This window comes from Pelecanus crispus, chromosome 4 (assembly GCF_030463565.1).
Source record: "Pelecanus crispus isolate bPelCri1 chromosome 4, bPelCri1.pri, whole genome shotgun sequence".
In the NCBI taxonomy this organism is placed as follows: Eukaryota; Metazoa; Chordata; class Aves; order Pelecaniformes; family Pelecanidae; genus Pelecanus; species Pelecanus crispus.
This window is the reverse complement of record NC_134646.1, coordinates 51,195,769-51,214,584: the sequence shown is the minus strand read 5'-3', so window position 1 is coordinate 51,214,584 and position 18,816 is coordinate 51,195,769. Positions and strand designations below refer to the sequence as shown.

General features: G+C 37.4%; 1 protein-coding gene across 2 annotated transcripts; it reads right to left on the bottom strand.

Annotated features, from left to right (window-relative positions):
* Window positions 1-557: 557 nt before the first annotated feature.
* On the bottom strand, window positions 558-18,435 carry LOC104029039 (coagulation factor XI). Of its 2 annotated transcripts, XM_009480231.2 has the most exons (16): window positions 18,393-18,435; window positions 18,230-18,275; window positions 17,580-17,638; window positions 14,621-14,783; window positions 13,841-13,947; window positions 12,073-12,232; window positions 11,381-11,490; window positions 8,001-8,160; window positions 7,102-7,211; window positions 6,854-7,013; window positions 6,596-6,711; window positions 6,064-6,238; window positions 3,907-4,082; window positions 3,502-3,597; window positions 2,079-2,218; window positions 558-713 (listed from the first exon to the last, which is right to left on the bottom strand). In XM_009480231.2, exons 2-16 carry the CDS (start codon window positions 18,235-18,237, stop codon window positions 558-560), a joined length of 1,896 nt encoding a protein of 631 aa, XP_009478506.2. In that variant the 5' UTR covers window positions 18,238-18,275; window positions 18,393-18,435. The 2 variants fall into 2 exon arrangements, with proteins under 2 accessions (XP_009478506.2, XP_075565181.1); XM_075709066.1 differs by lacking the exons at window positions 18,230-18,275; window positions 18,393-18,435 and having other exon boundaries at window positions 6,602-6,711; window positions 17,580-17,637.
* Window positions 18,436-18,816: the final 381 nt, after the last annotated feature.

The following is an 18,816-nucleotide window of genomic DNA, read 5'->3' as shown; positions in this document are numbered from 1 at the left end:
AATTGTTACTGAAGAGCTTGCCAAGGCCTCTGGTTTTGTTTTCTCTGTTAGGACTGCCACTTTTTTGGTTAATTCCCTAAGGAAACAAGGTTTATACAACTGTATAGGCTTCTCCCTGCCTCAGCTTCCCTTCCCCAAGCCCCTTAGTAAGTTTGTAACTAGTTGGCCCGTTTCAACCAAATTTGGACAAGGGAGGGAAATCTCCATCGCTGTGTCCAAACCTCGGAAGTTAGAAGCAGTTCTCAGCTCCCAGGTGCACACATGCCCTGCAACCTCATCCACTCCCATTTTATGCTAGCAAGGACAGAAGGAATCAATGGTTCAGACATAGTCTTTTTTTCTGACAAATCAGTGACCACAGAGTTTATTTTTGTTACTGCTTTTTACTTAGTAATGGCAAAGTTCATTCATTCCTGCTTCTCTACTTTTTTAATCAAGTCTTTTACATTCCAGGCTAACAAGAAACACCATTGAAAAAAATGCTAGTACACTTCATCACATTGTTCCTAAGGTCATTATTCCATGACGTCACTTTGAGCCAGTAGGTAACTCTCATGCTATGTAGTTTTTTCTAGAATCCAGTCTGAATACTCAGCAACTTTTGTGTAGACACCCGGCTGCCTGGGGCGAGCGCACCCTTCGCCCCAGCTGGTGATGCCCACCAGATACCACACCTCCTCGTGCTTGCATGACAGCGGCCCTCCTGAATCTCCCTGTGTCACAGGGGAAACAGACAGAGTACACAAGGAAGAGCTCTCGTCAGTATTTCTCTCCCAAAGAAAGCCTTGATTAAAATGAGCATCATTCAGCATTAGCACCAGCATAACTGCCTAGATTTCAATCACTTTTGCTTAAGGCTAATTAACAGAGTACTGAAGCAGGTTTTCTGGTTTTCTAGTAAATTGACTTTAAATACTTTCCAGTCATTGCAAATAATTTCCACTTCCCATGAAGGTTGAAAACTACTGGCACTTTTTTTTTTTTTAACATTTATCTACATACACTGATTTAAAACCCAACAAAGACTACATGTGCAAGCGAGAAAAACAGTAAATTTGCCAGCATTTTCTTGTATGACCTTGGCTTTAGTACACAAACCTCAGCTCTCTACATGGTTTATCTTGTTTGAGTGACTCTGTCCCCCTCAGGATAAAACAGCTCTCTGTTTTCCTTTCCTATTCCTAACTGATCTTTGTGAACATAAGGTTCTTTAGTGTAGTTGTTATGAGTTGTTGAGACAATAGCAAGTGTGTTATTTCTATAAAACAGCATCTCAATGTTCTGGTACACTGTATCAGATAAAGAAAGCTTAATTGGCATAGAAGAAAAATTACTTCCCAGTTCCAAGTATTTTTATTCCTAATTACTAAATACCGATAAAAATGTTAACTGTTATATGCTTAAAGTGAGAATACTGTATTTGGAAGAGAATTTAATCTTACTAATCAGGCTATTTTCTTCTTGCATAAATTAACTCAGAATATTTAAATTCATGGAAGTGCATGAGTTTACACTCACACTGTTGTGGCATTTTCAATTCTAATCATGAACAGAGCAGTCTGCTCAGGCTGTCTTTAGCCTTCTATTCCCCATGCATTTTAATAGCATTGCTAGCACCCCCCCTCCTGGCTTGTACACAGTGGATGCTTTAAAATAAGCTTTCATGTACTGCATTTCATGTCAAGAAATAAAAACATCACATTGGAAATCTGCTTTTATTGGAGAAATTCTTTGAGATACTATACTTGCTCTCTTTGGATTTCTGATGCTCTGAAGGAATACTGTTTTATTCCCTAAATGGATGAGATAGATAGATAGATGGATAGATGGATAGATAGATATACACACTCAGTTTCTTATCCATGGACTCTTTCCCTAGAGACTTCAATGTCACATAAGAAATGTTTTGCATATACTGTGATTTTCAGTGCTTTTGACATGCAAAAGTGATAAGTTAATCAACAGCTCTATCAATAACCATATTCTTCTAATGGCAATTAAAAAATAATTACAGTAGTCAATTATATATTTGAACAAATGGTTGGAATATATGACTATATACTACTTATTTTCATTACCTTACAAGCATCCTTTCGACCTTCATCATAGCCAGCACAGATAACTTTGTCACCTATTCTGTGCTTCCGGTACCTTGCCTGGCATTCCTCTTTTGACATGAGGGGAACAGTAGCCTTTTGAAGAATATCTTCTACATGACCTATGTAATATGTGGCACGAACAGAGAAATGTTTGTTTCTAGCAAAATAAAAGTTAAAATTAAATTCTAGAAATCCCCATACAGTGATATTACAAAGTTGGAGGCCACAGCTTTTAGAGTGCTTTTAGATGTTCATGACATTGATTTTCCTTTTTTTGTGTTATTAAACAATGTGAGTTGTCTGCTAATTTGAACGTTTTATAATGCCATTTTATGTCTCATGACTGGGCAAGCTACAAAACTCCCTTGTGATTTGCAATGAATCCTCATATGAGTACGGCTTTCAGGACATTGGCCCTTGGCACCTGTCCTCCCATTAAGACCATTGCTTTGTGTTATTAACAATTATTTCTTAGTAATGTGTTACAACAGATTTGGAATCTCCCAGTTGCCAAATCTGTGCTGTTCCATGCCCTAGTAGTTTACAGGCTGGAGAAATTTGCACATAGAGTAAAATAAGAGTATTTGAGAGCAGCTTTTTCTTAGAAATTAACCGAAGAAATTAGCCTATACAGTATCTGTCTAAATTTGTTAGATTTCACATTGAACTCAAACCTTCAAATAGGAAAGTGTATAAAGGAAAGGACACTGTTTAAATAGTGGTGTGTGTATATATACACACACACAAATATTACACATATAAAAATATAACTAAATAAATACATGTAAAAACAAACTTTGATAATTAACAGCTATTTGGCCTACCTCCATATAAAATCAGAGGAGTTCAAATCCCATCTACTCTCAAAACACAGAAGTCATTGGCATTGTTTATAATCAACCTTCAGAATCATAAAAGCTTACGTGCAGACTGTAATTCAAAACCTCACAGTTCAGTGATAAGTCTGTCAGCTTTTTTCAGCTGGGAGCATGAAAAGGAGTGTGCATTCCAGATATATACTGGGTTTTGCTAGTAGATTAAGCTGGAGTCCAAGGAAAAGTATTTGAGGGCTCTGCAGGACATATTTAAGGTTGCATTCTTACATATTTCAAATTATTGAATCAAACAATTTATGAAATCTAATTTTTGTGTCAGAGCACAGAGTTATTTAATGATAATTTCATACATCTTTCATATATGTTTTATGATGTCTTAATAGAAGTAGATTCTAATTAAGAATTACATTACAGTGCTGGCCAGATAGCAATAATGGTAGCCAAGAACACAGTAGAATTTTCTTTTAAAAAAAGAAGGGGGGTGGGAGGGTGGGGGTGTCATCTTTTTTTATAACCACATGAATTTTGCAAATTAAATAACTCACTGTTTAAATATTTATTTGTACCTTTCTCTTTTCTGTAACCCCATCCAATTACCCAACAGTCGGTATAAAGTATGTTAGCGTCTTCTTTTGATGGCAGGCAAATAGGTAGTTGAAGATCTAAAATATGATTAAAAACATTTGTTTGACCAGCAGAGACAACTGCAACATTAAGTTTTTGTGGGCACCTACACAACCCCTGATGATAGCCTCCATGTTATGCTTTGTCCCTTACACTATATATCGCTCCAGTCACATAAGTAAAAGCCACCCATTTTTCTTTTCAAGGCCAACAGAATGAGATTCTCCTCAAACCCCAGTAACTGCACATTGAAGGAAGCCAGCCCAGGTTGTCATGCCCTGCCATACCAATGCCAGCCCTGTGATATCCTGCACATTTTCAGAATTCCTCTGAAATACACTACATACCAGTAAAATTCATAGGCTTATCAAGTTTCATTAAAGCAATGTCATATCCAGTCTGTGCGTATTTATACTGAGGGTGAACAATAATCTCTTCCACTTTGAAGAAGGGCGTATCCTCATTTATTTCTGATTGTTTTAAAATACCGGCATAAACACGCCAAATGTTGGTATTCTCAAGACTGAGGGAAAAAGACAAAGAGTCAGTCTGTGGGAAAAGTTTTGCACTGATTTAGAGTTTGTGTGCAGATGCCAACATCTTCCGTCACTTCTGAGTGTACAGCAAACAGCACTGAGGTCATTCTTTCCATTTTTTTATTTTCACACTCTCAAAACTAAAAAAAGTTTGTTTTGTCCATTCCCTCCACTTGTCCTTCTTTCTGTTCCTCTCCCTGTTCCTACTTTCATCCCCACATCAGGTTTTCTCTCTCCTTTATCTTCAGACTCTCATTGTCCTGATCCTTCTTCATCCTCCTTCCTTCTGCATTCTTTTATTTTCTCCTTTTCTCTTCTGCGTTTTTGGTTTTTGGTTTGTTTTTTTTTTTTTTAATTTTCAAGGGCCTAATGCAAGTCCTGAAGTAGTAAATGAGATTCTTTCCATTCATTCCAACACAACAGCTTTTCTAGTAATGAAAACAGGGTTGGGAATATAAATTCAAGTAGAGGCTATTCTGACACTTATTTGTGAGGAAAATGACATGTAAATACATGTAAATACAGATTAGAAAGTTTAATGTCATAGACCTATATGAAAAGTTCCAGTTAATCTTTATAATTTCAACTTTACTTTGAGTAAGTTTAAGAGATATTTCATTGTGTATTCTACCATTAAGGCAACCTAGAAGTTTTGGTTACATGCAATGAAGAAGATGCAAAACTTGTCTTGCATAAGCTATCCAAAAATTTATATATGGATTCAGAAATATCAGTTAGGATTAATAATTTCCAATTAACAAAGTCTATTCTTTTTTATTTTTATTTTGCATGCATATCTTCTCCCTTTGCCTTTTATAATACTGCTAACTTCTACACTGGATAGCAGGTAGAGAATGATATTTTTTCTATAGCGTTTTTTAGCAAGTTTAACCACTTTTATGAAGTTTCCTACTGGAAGCAAAATATTGGCAATACTATTCCATGCCAAACCAATAATGGTTAACATACTACACTGCATGAGTAAAAATGCCTGATTTTAGACCGTGTTGCTGGGTCAACATCCTCTTCTTTGAAGCTTTTTATCTGTTACCTCTCCCTTTTCTCCCATCGGACTGCATTATGGCCTTACACTTTTCACTCTGTAAATGACAGGATAACCTGCTTTACAGGCGATGACAATCTAACAAAGGAAATGAATCATCTGCACGACAATTAAATCAGCTCTTCAAAACACAAGTAATTTCATGACCCAAATCTGATGGTAATTTGATTAACAATACCGACTATATGCATCAGTGCAAATTAGCAATGTCTTAGGTATTGCCTGCTTTAAATTTTGTTCTCACAGCTGAAATCCACATTAAAAATGAGGTATTAATTGACTGATTGATAGAATTGGGGGGGGGGGGGGCGCTGAATAAAAAAACCTGTTAAAGGAAAATGATGACAATTGGGATCTGGATGTTTCATGTAATGCAGATATAGGTAGTTCAGGTACCAGAAGCAGCCCAGTTGGACCCCCACAGATTTACTTTGTGTCCTGGTCAAATAAGCTGACTTGCTGAGCACCCTGCCACTGAAGCTATCAGATTAGTACCATTTCTTAAGTGCCACAGAGAAATCTCTGAGATAAGTCATTTGAAGTTTATGAAGTGGAATAATCTAGCAACAGATTTTCCTTGATACATGATATGGTACTACAGTAAGAAAAAGCTTATATTGCATCAGAATGCCTAACTTTCTGTAGGTATCTGGGGTCTGCTTTAGAATTTCATCTTCTAGATGCATTAAAATAATTTGGCATGATTACAAAGGGACAAAGTATGGAGTTCCAGTTATGGTAAGCCTATGAATAGTCTACCTTAGAAGTTCACCTTTTGTTTACATTAAAACTGTTTATTTTATTCTACTCTTCATTTTTATTTTTTTGAAAGGTAGAATCTCAACTTATTTCACACGCTGGATGAAATTTTTGGTCTTATTGATACATTTATGTTTAGGCCTCACCTCATGACGCAGTGAGCAGCTGTAAGAATCCACCGATTGCTGATGATAGAGCCCCCACAGATGTGTCTCTGACGAGACAACTTCACGTGCAAGCTGACTTGCCACGGCCATTCACCAGGGGAAGAGTCTGCCCCTCCAACAATCCTAATAGTACTTGCAGAATGCTGCATACACACTACAGAAATAATTTAAAACTGTGATTAAAGATAATTTGCACTCACCTATGAATATTGAAGATGAGACTACTGCTGATCCCTGAATAGCAACCGATCTATTGCAAAGAAAGTGATACACTCTAATCCCTTTATGATCATAAAGTTTTTTAAAACCAAGTTCACAGTGCTACCGTTGGTGTTTACAATGTGCAGACCTGGTTGACTTCACTTTTTCAGAACACTCTTTAACTTTACAAGGCATCCTACTGGGACAATGCAACCAATTTAAAAAAAAAAAAAAAAAAAAAAAGGTTTTGGCTTCCTGTACTGAAATCAGTTAAGCACCCTCTCCTTTACATGAAAGAAGTTTTACTTACCAGTACTGGCTTTTTTTTTACATAATCTTAGTGAGTATCCAGAGATCCTTCCTGGCCCATGTACTATTTCCACTGGAGATCCATTTGAGGACATTCTTAGGTGACACTCACACTTTCTGCCAATGAATTAATGCAAAGATTAAGCTTGTACTTTTTTTTTAATGCAGAACACATACATTACCCCCTCACCAAGTTTGCAGAATGATTATTTCAGCAATCTTTGAAGATTTAAAAAAAAAAAAAAAAAAAAAATCTCACCTTTCCTCATTGCATGAATCTTGGAGGGGAAAGTAAGTAAAAAATTGGCAGCGGATCACATCTGTGCAAGCCTGCTGACAGGCTCTGTGTCCTTTAGTGTAAGTGACATTGAGTTCATCTCCCAAAAAATTCATATGCATGTAAGTGCGAGAATTGCAGGCTGTAAGAATGAGTGCATTCCAAGCATCAGAAAGTCTGTTAATTTGATTAATTCAAAATTAGTACTTTTATTGTACTTTATTGTTTACCAGGAAAGGATCTTCTGCAATTTAGGAGGCTAAAGCCTGATACAGCTTTTTCTCGTGATATAAGTGCCTCTGGTATCCCACTTGTTGATGTCTTCAGAAGGCAAAGATTTCTAAAATGAAAAATTTTTTACAATAACTAAATCCATTCTCACATCTAAAATTGATTGTTTAGGTATTGGTAAGGGAAGGTGCTTTCTTAAATGTGTTTTTTCTCCCAAGTCTCTATCTGTAAAAGTATTTCATATGAAAATGCATTCACTGAGTTCACTAGTTCACACTAAATTGAGGGGGCTTTTGTAGTTTTGTGAAATAGAATGACTGTACTACTAAAGGTTGTACAGTATTTATATATACATAGAAGAGGTGACTTTAGATGATATATGCCATCTCAGCTTTGCTTCTCCCTTGAATTCCTTTGAAACTTTATTCTTCTGGTTTTTGTGGAACGTAGATTCTTAACTATTCTCACTACTAAGTATGAAAGAAGGAAGCTCAACAGAAACATTTTTAAACCTGTTAAATTTATCAAAAATCTTTTCAAGTAAATAACTTAATACTCTTAGGAAACTAGATGACTCTTGATAATTTCATAAAATTCAGCTTTAAGTCATTAAAGCAATCTGGAGGCTCACTGTCTCTCTGATGCGTATAACTTTTCAGATTAACACCAGATATGCAGCTGCAACACAAAACCCCTGATCACACTGGAGAACAGATGAAATGCCCACAAGAAATTATAAACTTATGAATACAAAACATAAAAAGCTGTGCTTTACTGAAAATAACCTTTCAACAAAAATTTCCATAAGGATAAGAAAATAGGGGTTAAAAAAAGACTGTGTGCTTTTAAAAAAAAAAAAAATTCAACTTAGAGAATTAAAGTTAGTTGTCATATTCACCTTTGGGATTTTATTTGCAATTCCCTGGTAAAGAATGTAAAGAACAAGCACTTTGGAAAATATGTACAAATAGTTTGGCAGACAGAGATATCGGGAGTGAAAAAACTTGTAATATTCATTCCTGAAAATTCTTGATCTTCAAAAATGTCCATTTGACAATCTGTATAAAACAAGAACAAAATATCAAAATTCTGAAGATTTTATTATGTCATCAGAATATTAACATTTACAGATTATTCATTTCTACCCTTATTCACATTTTCCTTCCTTTGTGACTGATAAGCTGGAAAGATAACACCACATTTTGACTAAAAACTATTTCTCAAGAACATTTTTGAGTGTGTAAACTCATGGAGAGGACTACTGAGCAGGGCTAAGGTTCATGTAGAGAAGAGAAATGACGTTAAAAAACAGATTTGTTAATCTAATAAGGAAGGCTTTAAATTAGGAGCAGTGGAGATCAGTGTACAAATCCACAGTTAGGAATAAATCATGGTAATCTAGGCAAAGCCTAAAATAATTAAGGTAATGGGTATATCCAAGAGGATCATGGGAAGACTAGAAGAAAAATAATGGGATAATCCTCTTAACACTCTATTAAACACTATTTGAAAAGTAGGCAGAATAAGCAGGAGTAACGTGCAGTCTGCCCTCTGACATGACCGAAATAACATAACAGAACCTTGGCAGGGTAATTCACGCAACCAGACTATGGGTATAGAAGTTACAGGAAGTACTAGCATGTTTAGAAAGAGAAGAATTAGTTGCCTTCTCCAAAGATGTACTTGAAGTCCTTGAAGTTAAAATCCCAGTGCAACAATAAAAAGAGGGAAAAAAGGAAGCATTAGCATGGAGGATGTTTCTTGAAACTATCAAGCTGTGAAGACAGTAAAAACAGTGAAATGATCCAAAACACAGGACTTGGTGGCAGCAGAGAACTTCAGCTGTTGAGAAAGTACAGCAGCCAAGTCAACACTACCCAATGAGTTATAGAAACATACTGGGAACACCTTACTACAGAAAGGGAAAAACAGTAAAAAGGAGAGGTAGAACTTAATGTGACTCCTGTTAATTTGATGAGGTTTTCAAAAAAACATAAGCATGAAAGGACAACAATACTGGACAGTAATTACACACAAAAAAAAAATCAGGACACTAGAAAATAAGGGTCAATTGACTCTGACAATTAGTAGGTAAGATCCCATGTTAAGGGGAAATAGAGTTCAGGAGAACTTTAGAAACTATCCAAAGCACAAATGTGGTTCTGGAAGTTTAGGGAAGCTAACCCATGATCTCAATGGTCATGTTCAGTGATCATTTGTTCAATATTCAATGACCTCAAGGAAGGTACTTTGCAAAGGGCAGAAATACAGACAAATTGCTATGGATGTGTAATAGCATGTGGGCATAAAGACAAAATCAGAAAGGCAAAGGAACAAAATAAAAGGACAAATAGGAAGGAACAAACTCCATGTACCATTCAATTAGCATTAAGAAAGGAGCTCAGGTTCTGCTCAGGGGAGAAGGAAAGCTAACGGCAAAAGACACAATAAAAGGCTAAAGAACTACCTTTTTTTTTTTTTTATCCTCCTCTCTTCATGAAAACAAACTGCAGTTAGATGGTCAACACCATTAGCATTACCAAGCAGAGGGAAAAGGGCATGGTAGAACAGGAAACGGAGAAATCCCATAATATTGATGATTTCAGTGGTCTTAGAATCCGACTGAAGCAATGTCAAAGTTTCTTGGTACACTTTAGCTTTTGGTGTTCACAGAGGGTTGCTGTGATTCCAAAAGCTTTGAAAGGTGAAGCAACTATTTTTAAAATTATGACACTGGAACACATACAATGTAGGACTAGCCAGCCTAAACACAGCCAGAGAAAAACTAGAACAAATATACAAATAAACCCATTTCAGGTATTTACAACACAAGGCAGAAGGTGGTACTGAGATTTTATGACTACATTTGACAAATCTCTGGACAGGTATAGCTGATCTGTCTTGGATAAGGACAGATGGCCTCCTTAGATGACCTCTTGATCCAATAGTACTCTCTAGGCTTCTATGATCCCATGATTTATTCCTTCTCTCTCTACTCTCTTGCCTTCCTCGCAAGTAACAGAAAGCAAGGAAAGACAGATAGGAACAAGATTGACCTTCACATGCTTTCAGAAATTCTAATTTAATTTGTGATGGATCATTACTGCAATGTCATCACTGTCATAAACCATAAACATCTTTGATAAAGTCTCAAATAGCTTTTGGGGTTTTTTTAACTTAGAATTATATTGTTTGTGCATATGCTACAGTCCCCCTGTGAGCAGGACCCTCCCGAGTACTGTGATTTTTCTTCTAACCATGAATACATGTCTTTCTAGTATATCTTAATGCAATAGTTTGGAGGGATGTGAGGGGAGTCTTCCTTCCATTCTCTCTCATACACATAATGAAGAAATAGCTAAATTGTTTTCTTCTCTTTACAAAATTTTTTCTTCCTTTTTTTATTCTTCACACTTCATTTTTCCCTAAGTGTGTTCATTGTTAAGATCCAAACAAAACTACTTTTTCAATAATTTCCAAAGATTATTCCTACAGTAGGACTAGCAGAGTCTGAAGAAAACATATTGAGATAGAAAAAAAAAATGCAGAGTCTCTACAAAATGTGATTTCTGTGGAAAAACTAGATTATCTGTGAGCCAAAATAAGGCTATATGGAAGCAGAAGAACATCACCATTAAGAAGGGAAAATACCACACACAATAAGACAAGGTGGAGGTAGATTTAAAAAAAGAAAAAAAAGAAAAAAGTGAAAGATGTTTCAATTGAGAATAAGAAGGTATAATACACACTGTTTGATCTTGCACTCTTGAGAGTTTTGCCTGAGTAATGATTGCAGGAACAAGCACAGTCACTGCTTTCATCTCAAATCACCCACAAAACACAGAATACATCCCTTCATATTAGCCAGTTGTATTAGAAAGCTGCAGGTCTTCATCCAAAATTTCTAAGTGCATACACAGTATAGAAACAGAATTTAGAAAGCTTTATATTCCTCCTGATCTTTGACTTTGATGGGATTTTATCTTTCATTTTGTATCCACGGTACAAAAATAACATGCAATTTCATCAAGCTAATCTTATGAAAGAATTCTTTAGATCCTCAAAGCAGGCAACTGTTTTTGTAAGACAAATGATAAAATCGAAAAATTAAAAAGATCTGAACCTCCTTTGTGCCTGAGAGTACTAACTATATTTGCAAGAATAAGTTTATATTGGAATTATTTTACATAATGAAACATCCATACATGTCAGAGAGAGACTGCACCTTGTCATCCACAACCTTAAAACTAAACTGAATCAGAGATTTTAAATAGTTACCTATTTCAGAAAGCTGGCATGGCTTTAAAGAGAATCCAGACACAACCTCATCAAGCACCTTTATGCTGGTTGGAGTTCCTACACTGGTATGTTTCAAGAAGCATTTTTTACTGAGTGACAAAGAATAAAGAAAGTGGTAAGACAACAGGCCATCTTCCTTGGTCTACACCATCCTCCTGGCCCCATAATTCCTACCATGGTGCATGTTCTGGCCATGGGCCAGAGCAATCTCCAATCTCCAGAACAACCTTCAAATGAGGAACAGAGCTAGCTGAATAATGTTTAACTTGTAAAATTGAGCAGATTAACAGCTCAAAAATAGTCCTGATAAAAAATGAAAGTATTTCTCTGGCTGCTCTTGGTGATGCTATTTTCAGAGCAATAAGCAGAGCAAGATTTAACAGAGCAATAACGCTGCACACCTACCAATGTAATTTGCATTTCAATATCTCCAGAGGATTCTCATTTTATTCGGTGCTATGATAATTAAGTTTGTCTTTCTCACCGATGGACAAATGAAAGCTAATTTACTACAGACGTTTTCCTATCTGTAAGTTTGAACAAACATCGCAAGGATGACAAGTCAAGGAAAAATTCTTTCCCTGAATAAATTCTCGCACCTTAGACGGCTCTAAGACTTACTCTACTAAAGCACAGCGCTGTACAAGGAAAGGGATCAAACCTGTATTTACCGAAAGCTTGCATTGTGAAATGTTTCTGAAGCATATGTAAAAAAATGACAATGCTTGTCATCGGTACATGTTTTTTGACACTGTTGATAGCTGTCAGCCATAGTAACATCATAAATTTTCCCTTCCATATCCAGTCCTGTGTGGACATCTGGGCTGCAAGCTGTGAAAAGACAGACCAAGTTCTGAAAACGTGCTTCTATTCTTATCCCCGCCTCGCACCCCAAACTGCCCAAAAGATAGCAGTTCATATGACACAGCCCTTATAATCCAGATTCCACATCCCATGCTCACTTCAGTTACATCATATTTCACACATACTTCTAGTAACAAAATCAGAAGTGTAGGTATAGTATAGTACCGTATGGCAGAGGAAAAAAATGGCAGATTTTGACAGTGCCTCTGCCTAAATGAGAGAGGAGCTCTAACCACTATGGCTGAGACCACGATGACATTAATCAAAGCAAGAACTCAGGATTAATACTGAAACAAACTTTCCCATTTCCAAATTCACAGAAGCCATTTAAAAGGCAAATTCTGTCCTCATAAGCAACTGGCATCTCCCATTTGAGTCAGAAGATTTAATTTACACTCCACAGAGGGAGACTTAGGACGGTGGGGTTTGAAATAGCTTTCCTCCATGCAGGATGCAGGTTTTGCTTCATGGTCAGTGAGGTCTCTTCACAGAACACAAGTCAGCCAACCATTGGGGGGTAGGAGGGGTTTAAACATATACGGGTAGATTTTCATTTTAGTGACATTAGTCTGATTCTAGAGTAACTCTGCTGATATCAATCAGTCTAAATAGTGTAAAGAATAACATCCCGCTGAAATCTATTTTGCTGGGCCAAAGCTACTTAGAAACGTAAATGCAACAGGATGTTGGCAGGAAAGGGCTTTTAAAAGCCCTGACTCCCCTGAAAGGCAAGGGGCAAGCAAAAGCAAGCACAACTGTGCCGTCAATAGCTGCAACAGAGAACTTGCGTAAAGTAAGACCCATTTAGCCCTAGCATATCGCGGTGCTATACTAATAAAACTAAACTATTAGCCTGATATCCATAAGACACTATTTGGCCTCAAAGTCAGGAAGTGAATAAATATATTCTTCCTTATTCTGTTTTTCTGCAGTACCATGCTATGCTTACAGCTGATCTCCTCTTAATTACATCATTATGATTGTATACGTTTAAAACATATTTAAACCAACACATTTAATAGGTTTTAAATATGCCTGCTGATAACTTGCAGGTATGGCATGCTGACACTAAGACTCTGTGCATAGCACACATACACTAAAATATGGAGCTGCTAATAAATTATTACACAGAATCATGAAGGTAGCAACATCACTTTGTTACTACGTGCTCCTGCTTTGCTGAGCATCTGCTCTACAAAGTTATAAAGCAGGGTCACACACACTGTATGAGCAGCTTGCTGGAGCGGAATTGTAGTAGCAAATTAATCTTTAGAGCTGGAGCTACCAGTTAAAGCATGTGCTCCCATCTGCCTCTAGCAAATGAAACAGTGACTGCAAAAGCATAGTTTCCCCATTACCTCATCTGGGGAGCCTCAGTGGTGGATAGCTGGGGCTGAAGGGTGAAACTAGTACAAGATTTTGTAAGCTGTGTTTGAAAGAGATCTGGCAAAGAACGTACAAATCACTGCTTGACTTCTTCCCTGATTCTATTCCTGGTTTTGAAATGCTAATTTTCTAACATCTGCTACATGATACAGAGCATAAAAAGCATACATGTGAATAACCGTTTCTTACCACTAATTTGGATGTTACACTGTTTTAAGGAATGTCCAGAGATAGCTCCTTCCATATTCACTTTCGGCAGCATTTCTGTATCGCTGTCTTTTAAGTAGCAGGAAAACCTATGTTTTAAAATGCAGCAATTCACAGCTTTGGCAGTACAACACAAACTTTCATAATTGTTTCTCAGGTGAAATGCAGCCTGTCCAATACCCCTCAACATTAAAATTTAGACAACAAGTGCAATTTGGAGAACCTAGGGTAGAGCTGTATCTGCTTTGTTGGCACTGGTGGCAGATGAGATTATTCAGTGTATGTGGGAGCTCCAAGAGGTCTCATTAAAGTGAGAAGCAGAGCCCAGGGTTTGGAGGACAGAAACACACTGGGCATAGAGAGGGCAGACAACCTCATCCTCTCAGGCTACTGAAGTTCTTAATTGTGAGAAAAATATGCTAAAGAGAGAGAGTGGGGACAGTAGAGGGGACCAGTGGAGATGTGAAATTGCTCACATTGTCCCTCAACAATAAATATGTGGCACAGAGGAGGGAGTGCACAGTCAGTTCTGTTTTCTTGAAAGGGTTGGTACGCGAGTGCGAAAGATTGGGCATTACCAAATTTAATCTTTTGGATTTAAGCAAATACTCTTTTAGATCATCAGTTTTAAAGATATGTGACATTGTTTTCCATGGCAACCCTGTAGCTTTCCCTTTGTGCCTGTGTTCTGTCAAAATGTTACTGAGCTACTAAAATTATCACAGGAGACCAGCAAAAGCCATATGAACATGAACATTTTACCTTTTTGCAGGATCTTTAGTCCATGCTGCTGGCAAATAGGTGAAGAGCAGACAGGTAGGATGGTAAGTACACACTACTTGGCAGTAATTGGCACTTGGTGTAAAAAACGTAGAGAGGTCCCCTCCTTGGAAGTATGTATTTTCATAGATCTGAGTCACACATTCTGATACGGAATAACAAAATGCGTAAATTATTAGAGATGGGAGTGTGCACCGGTCATCAGGAGAGGATGAAGCCACTGCTCCTCTTTGTCATTGACCTTGGTTTTAAGACAGTCATTTGGCAGAAGAGGGTAAGGGGGGCGAGTAGCACAGTTCCTCCAAGAGTCTTGTCTTTTTTCTGCAGCAGAAATAAAACTCTCTGGGACGTCTCCCCCCGTTCCCTGCCTCATACCCGATGCTGGAGCAGGGCAGCTTGAGCCGCGGCAGAAGCCGAAGCAGCAAGATGGGCCACAAGGCAGATCTGCACGGCAAAGAGGGAAGGGACCTTCTCATGGCAGATCTCGGGAGCGGCAGAAGCATCTTCAGAGAGAGACCAGTACAGTACAGAGCACCATTAAGAAGAAAACCAGGAGAAGGAAGTGCAGAGACCAAAAGGAGTTAGAAAGTTGTATGTGAAGACAGTCTTATTTTGTTTAGGGATGCTCTGAGGCCAGCGTCACAGGCAGTGCCACAGTGCATAGCTTCAATGGCTCCAGCATTCTGCTCCCTCACACTCCACCTTGAACCACCTCTGACTTGCTTTACAATGAAGAAAATACTGTTACAGCAGTAGTGTCTCAGGAACGGTCCAGAATAAAAATGAGCTCAACTACCACCTCACATCTGCAGGAATTCATCATCAATCCCATATTGAACTCTGTAATAAAACCCACTCATGCTGCAGAGCTGTGCAATGACGGTACCTAAGAGCAACCTGTTCCCATCTTTCAAAACGAAGGCATTTGTAAGATCTCCATGTTAAAACACACAATAGGGCTGGCTTTGCAGAGGAGCCTACTTTCTTCTTGTATTTTGCCCTCCAAAGGGGTAGCAAATTGGCAAATATGCCAATTTTTATTCCTGTGTTTACAAAAGTGCTTTTTCTTAGCTAGAAGATAAAGAGAAAATACTGTATTTTTACAGAATGGGAGGAAACCCAACTGAAAACATTTTATCCTACTCCTTCATCTGTTAATACAGAGCTATCATTCTGTATCAAAAGGTATTTAAAATGAAAACAAATGGAACTATCATAGTGGATTTTACAGTTTTAAAATATTACAAGTCAATTTTATTTGTTAACATGATTATAATCTATACTTAGGTAATTCTATGTTTCCTCCACATGGGTAAAATATATAGTTAACCCAAAAAAAGGGGAAAGTAAGGAATTATTAGACATATGTGCAAGATATGCTAGTATCTTTTAAAGATTAATTTTTTGTTAATACAAAATGTGTACATTATAAACATCCAAGGTTTCTGGTATATATACTTTCAAGATCTTTCTCTAAAAATTGGTATTTATTATTCTCAGTAGAGTTTCTTTGCCCAACTCTGTCATTAACAGAAAAGCATTTTCTATTACTTAGAACACTCTAAGCAAATTCTAAAGTCAAAAGAAAATATTGCAATTATTTGCTGTATGAGATATTTTGGATCTTATTTACTTTCTTCTCACGTAAATTAACACACACACAAAATTATTTATGCTGTAAAACTATGTACCCTGTAAAACTATGCCATTTCTGAATAATTTAATAAAAATATATTTCCTAGGTCTCAGAAGTGTTCCAATATTTAAGTTTTGCTGAGATTTCAATCCATATAAAACATTACCTTAAATATTACCATATTTATCAAACAGATTTTGCTAAAAAGCTGAGTTACCTAATTGTCCTCTGAGAAAACAGTTAATACATTACTGAACATAAACCTGTGTTAGGTCTTAGTTATAATTTATCAGCACAGGGAACTTCAGGGAAATGCAATGCAATTTTTGTAGTTTGACTTTTGCTAACTGAACAAGGTAAATCATTAACACAGACTGACATTGGAAAGCATACACAATCACTAGTTTCCCAGCGTATAAGAGAATTCTAAAAAATAATCTACGATAAAACAATTTTTGCTGGAGTTATTCACACTTATTGCAATAGCCTTTCAAGCATGATGGTAGGTAGGTGTTACACAGATGCTTTTTAAATTGGTAATTTCACACAAAGGCAACGTGTGAATAAGACTGAAGGTTGGTGGGGTTTGTTTATTTAAAAAAAAAAAAAAAAAAAAAAAAGAAAAAGGATGTTAGCTCTGAAGCTCAGCTGCTGTCCCCCAGTGAGGCTGCTGGGCTGAGTGGCTCCTGCACCTTGGCCATCAGTCCTGCCTCCTACCCTGACAGCAGCATTTGGGGAAAGGGCTGAGGCTCCTCTGCAGCCGGGAAGAGGCAGCCAGCTTACCCCAGCACTGCCGGACTGAGCCTCCAGCAGCCGGCGCACATTACTGCAAACTTCAGAGAGCTCTAATTTGTGCTGGGGGGAACCAGGTTAGAGCGAAGTCAGCTGAGAAGCACGGGGCACCACTCCACCTCCTGGACCACCCACCAACCACAAAGGGCTCCTAAGCTACTGCTAAAGCTGCTAACCATGCTGTTGGGTGTAGGACATTGAACATCACACTGATTTCACAGTTACGAGCTGGATGCAGCCTCAGTCCGATAGAGAAAATGCCTGTAGCATGGTCCCGTGTGTGCTGGGCGAGGTGACGGCATGGGGGGGGTGGCAGGACAATGTCAGTAAAGCCCCATTAGAAAGTTCCATGTCTGACAATAGGGTTATGTGAGTTACCCAAACTTAACTGAGTACAACCCAGCAGAATCAAGACAGTGCTTTCAGGACCAGACTGCAGTTACTAATCATCTCCCCTTCTAGAAGAGTTGTGTTACTCAGTGTGCCTATCTTAGGAATTATGTATTCACTTACCACTGTAAACGGAAGCAAGTAAGAAAATGAAATAAAAAGTCTGATAAATCCAAATCATCCTAAAAAAACACAAAATCATTCTTTAGGATAAGTTTAATAAAGGGTGTATAATTAGTTTTATAAAGTACCGCAAGGCATATCACTGATTTACACTTGTACTGTTACACCATTAATTCAAAATGACATTGAGAAGGACAAATTACAGCTATGATACGCAGTTATGGCATATATAAAGTAGCGTAAAAGAGCAACAAAGGTTTGTCCTTTACTTATGGTTGCAAGAAGCAATAAAGCTTATAAACACTCAAGAGAATTTCTGCTTCATTTTACAGCAGAATATTTATGCTTGCTTAGACAGGGAGCAATATTCCATCAAAATGTCATTATTAATCCTGACTCTGTCCTGGTTGTTAAGTGGATACTCTTATCAACATAGCAAACAAATGACTCGCACTCACTGCTTCTGGTATATGTTATATGAATTTTAAACCATTTCTTTTTTTTTTTTTTCCCCCCACATGCTACAACTTAAGCAGTGAAAGAATCAAATAAATTAACCGCACAACACAATCCATAAGTAGATCAACATACACTGTCTTGTTACTATGAAAACCTTTCACTGAATATCAGTTGCAATAATGATTACATACCTGAACATACAGTAGGTCTGGATGAATGGATAAGGTTTATGCGCTACTAAAAAAAAAAAAAAAAAGTCAACAGTTTGTGTTAAATATTACTGTGCCCGCAATGCTAACTTATCTTTAATATTTACTTTGAACGGGTACTCTTTCTGTCAATATTGTTACTGACCTTGGGCCGCATTTTCAGAGCATACATTATCCAGACTGCACCGAAATCGATGTCCAGTTTTTACACCAGCTGAGCATCTGCCTCTTGATGACATTTTAAAAAAGAAGGCAAATCCCTGGTTCAGAACAGCCAGAGTATCTGCTACCAGCACAAGAAGCTCTATAAACAGGGAATGAGATTCGTCTCGAGAGTAAATCCTGAGCTGGGGTAGGGGGAAATCCACATGAAATCAGTAAGACTAGTGACTCAGACCCAAGTAAATGACACCATTATGAAACTACTGTATCTGAGGACAGAACCGTCACCTATGTTTTCTTACTATTACACCATTTTCTTGAGGCATGCCTTGGCAAATAGAGACAGCTGTATTTTTCAACTGCATTCTGTGCTGTTTTCTTTAGCATCAGTTCAAGTTCTTTTTCTT

Bases quoted from the DNA above. Each gene is read 5' to 3' on its own strand.
- LOC104029039 (XM_009480231.2), bottom strand. The intron at 7,212-8,000 runs GTGAATATGACA...TTTTCATTTTAG, and splicing joins TTGCAAATAAAATCCCAAAG to AAATCTTTGCCTTCTGAAGA. The intron at 6,239-6,595 runs GTAAGTAAAACT...TTATTTCTGTAG, and splicing joins TAAAAAAAAAGCCAGTACTG to TGTGTATGCAGCATTCTGCA.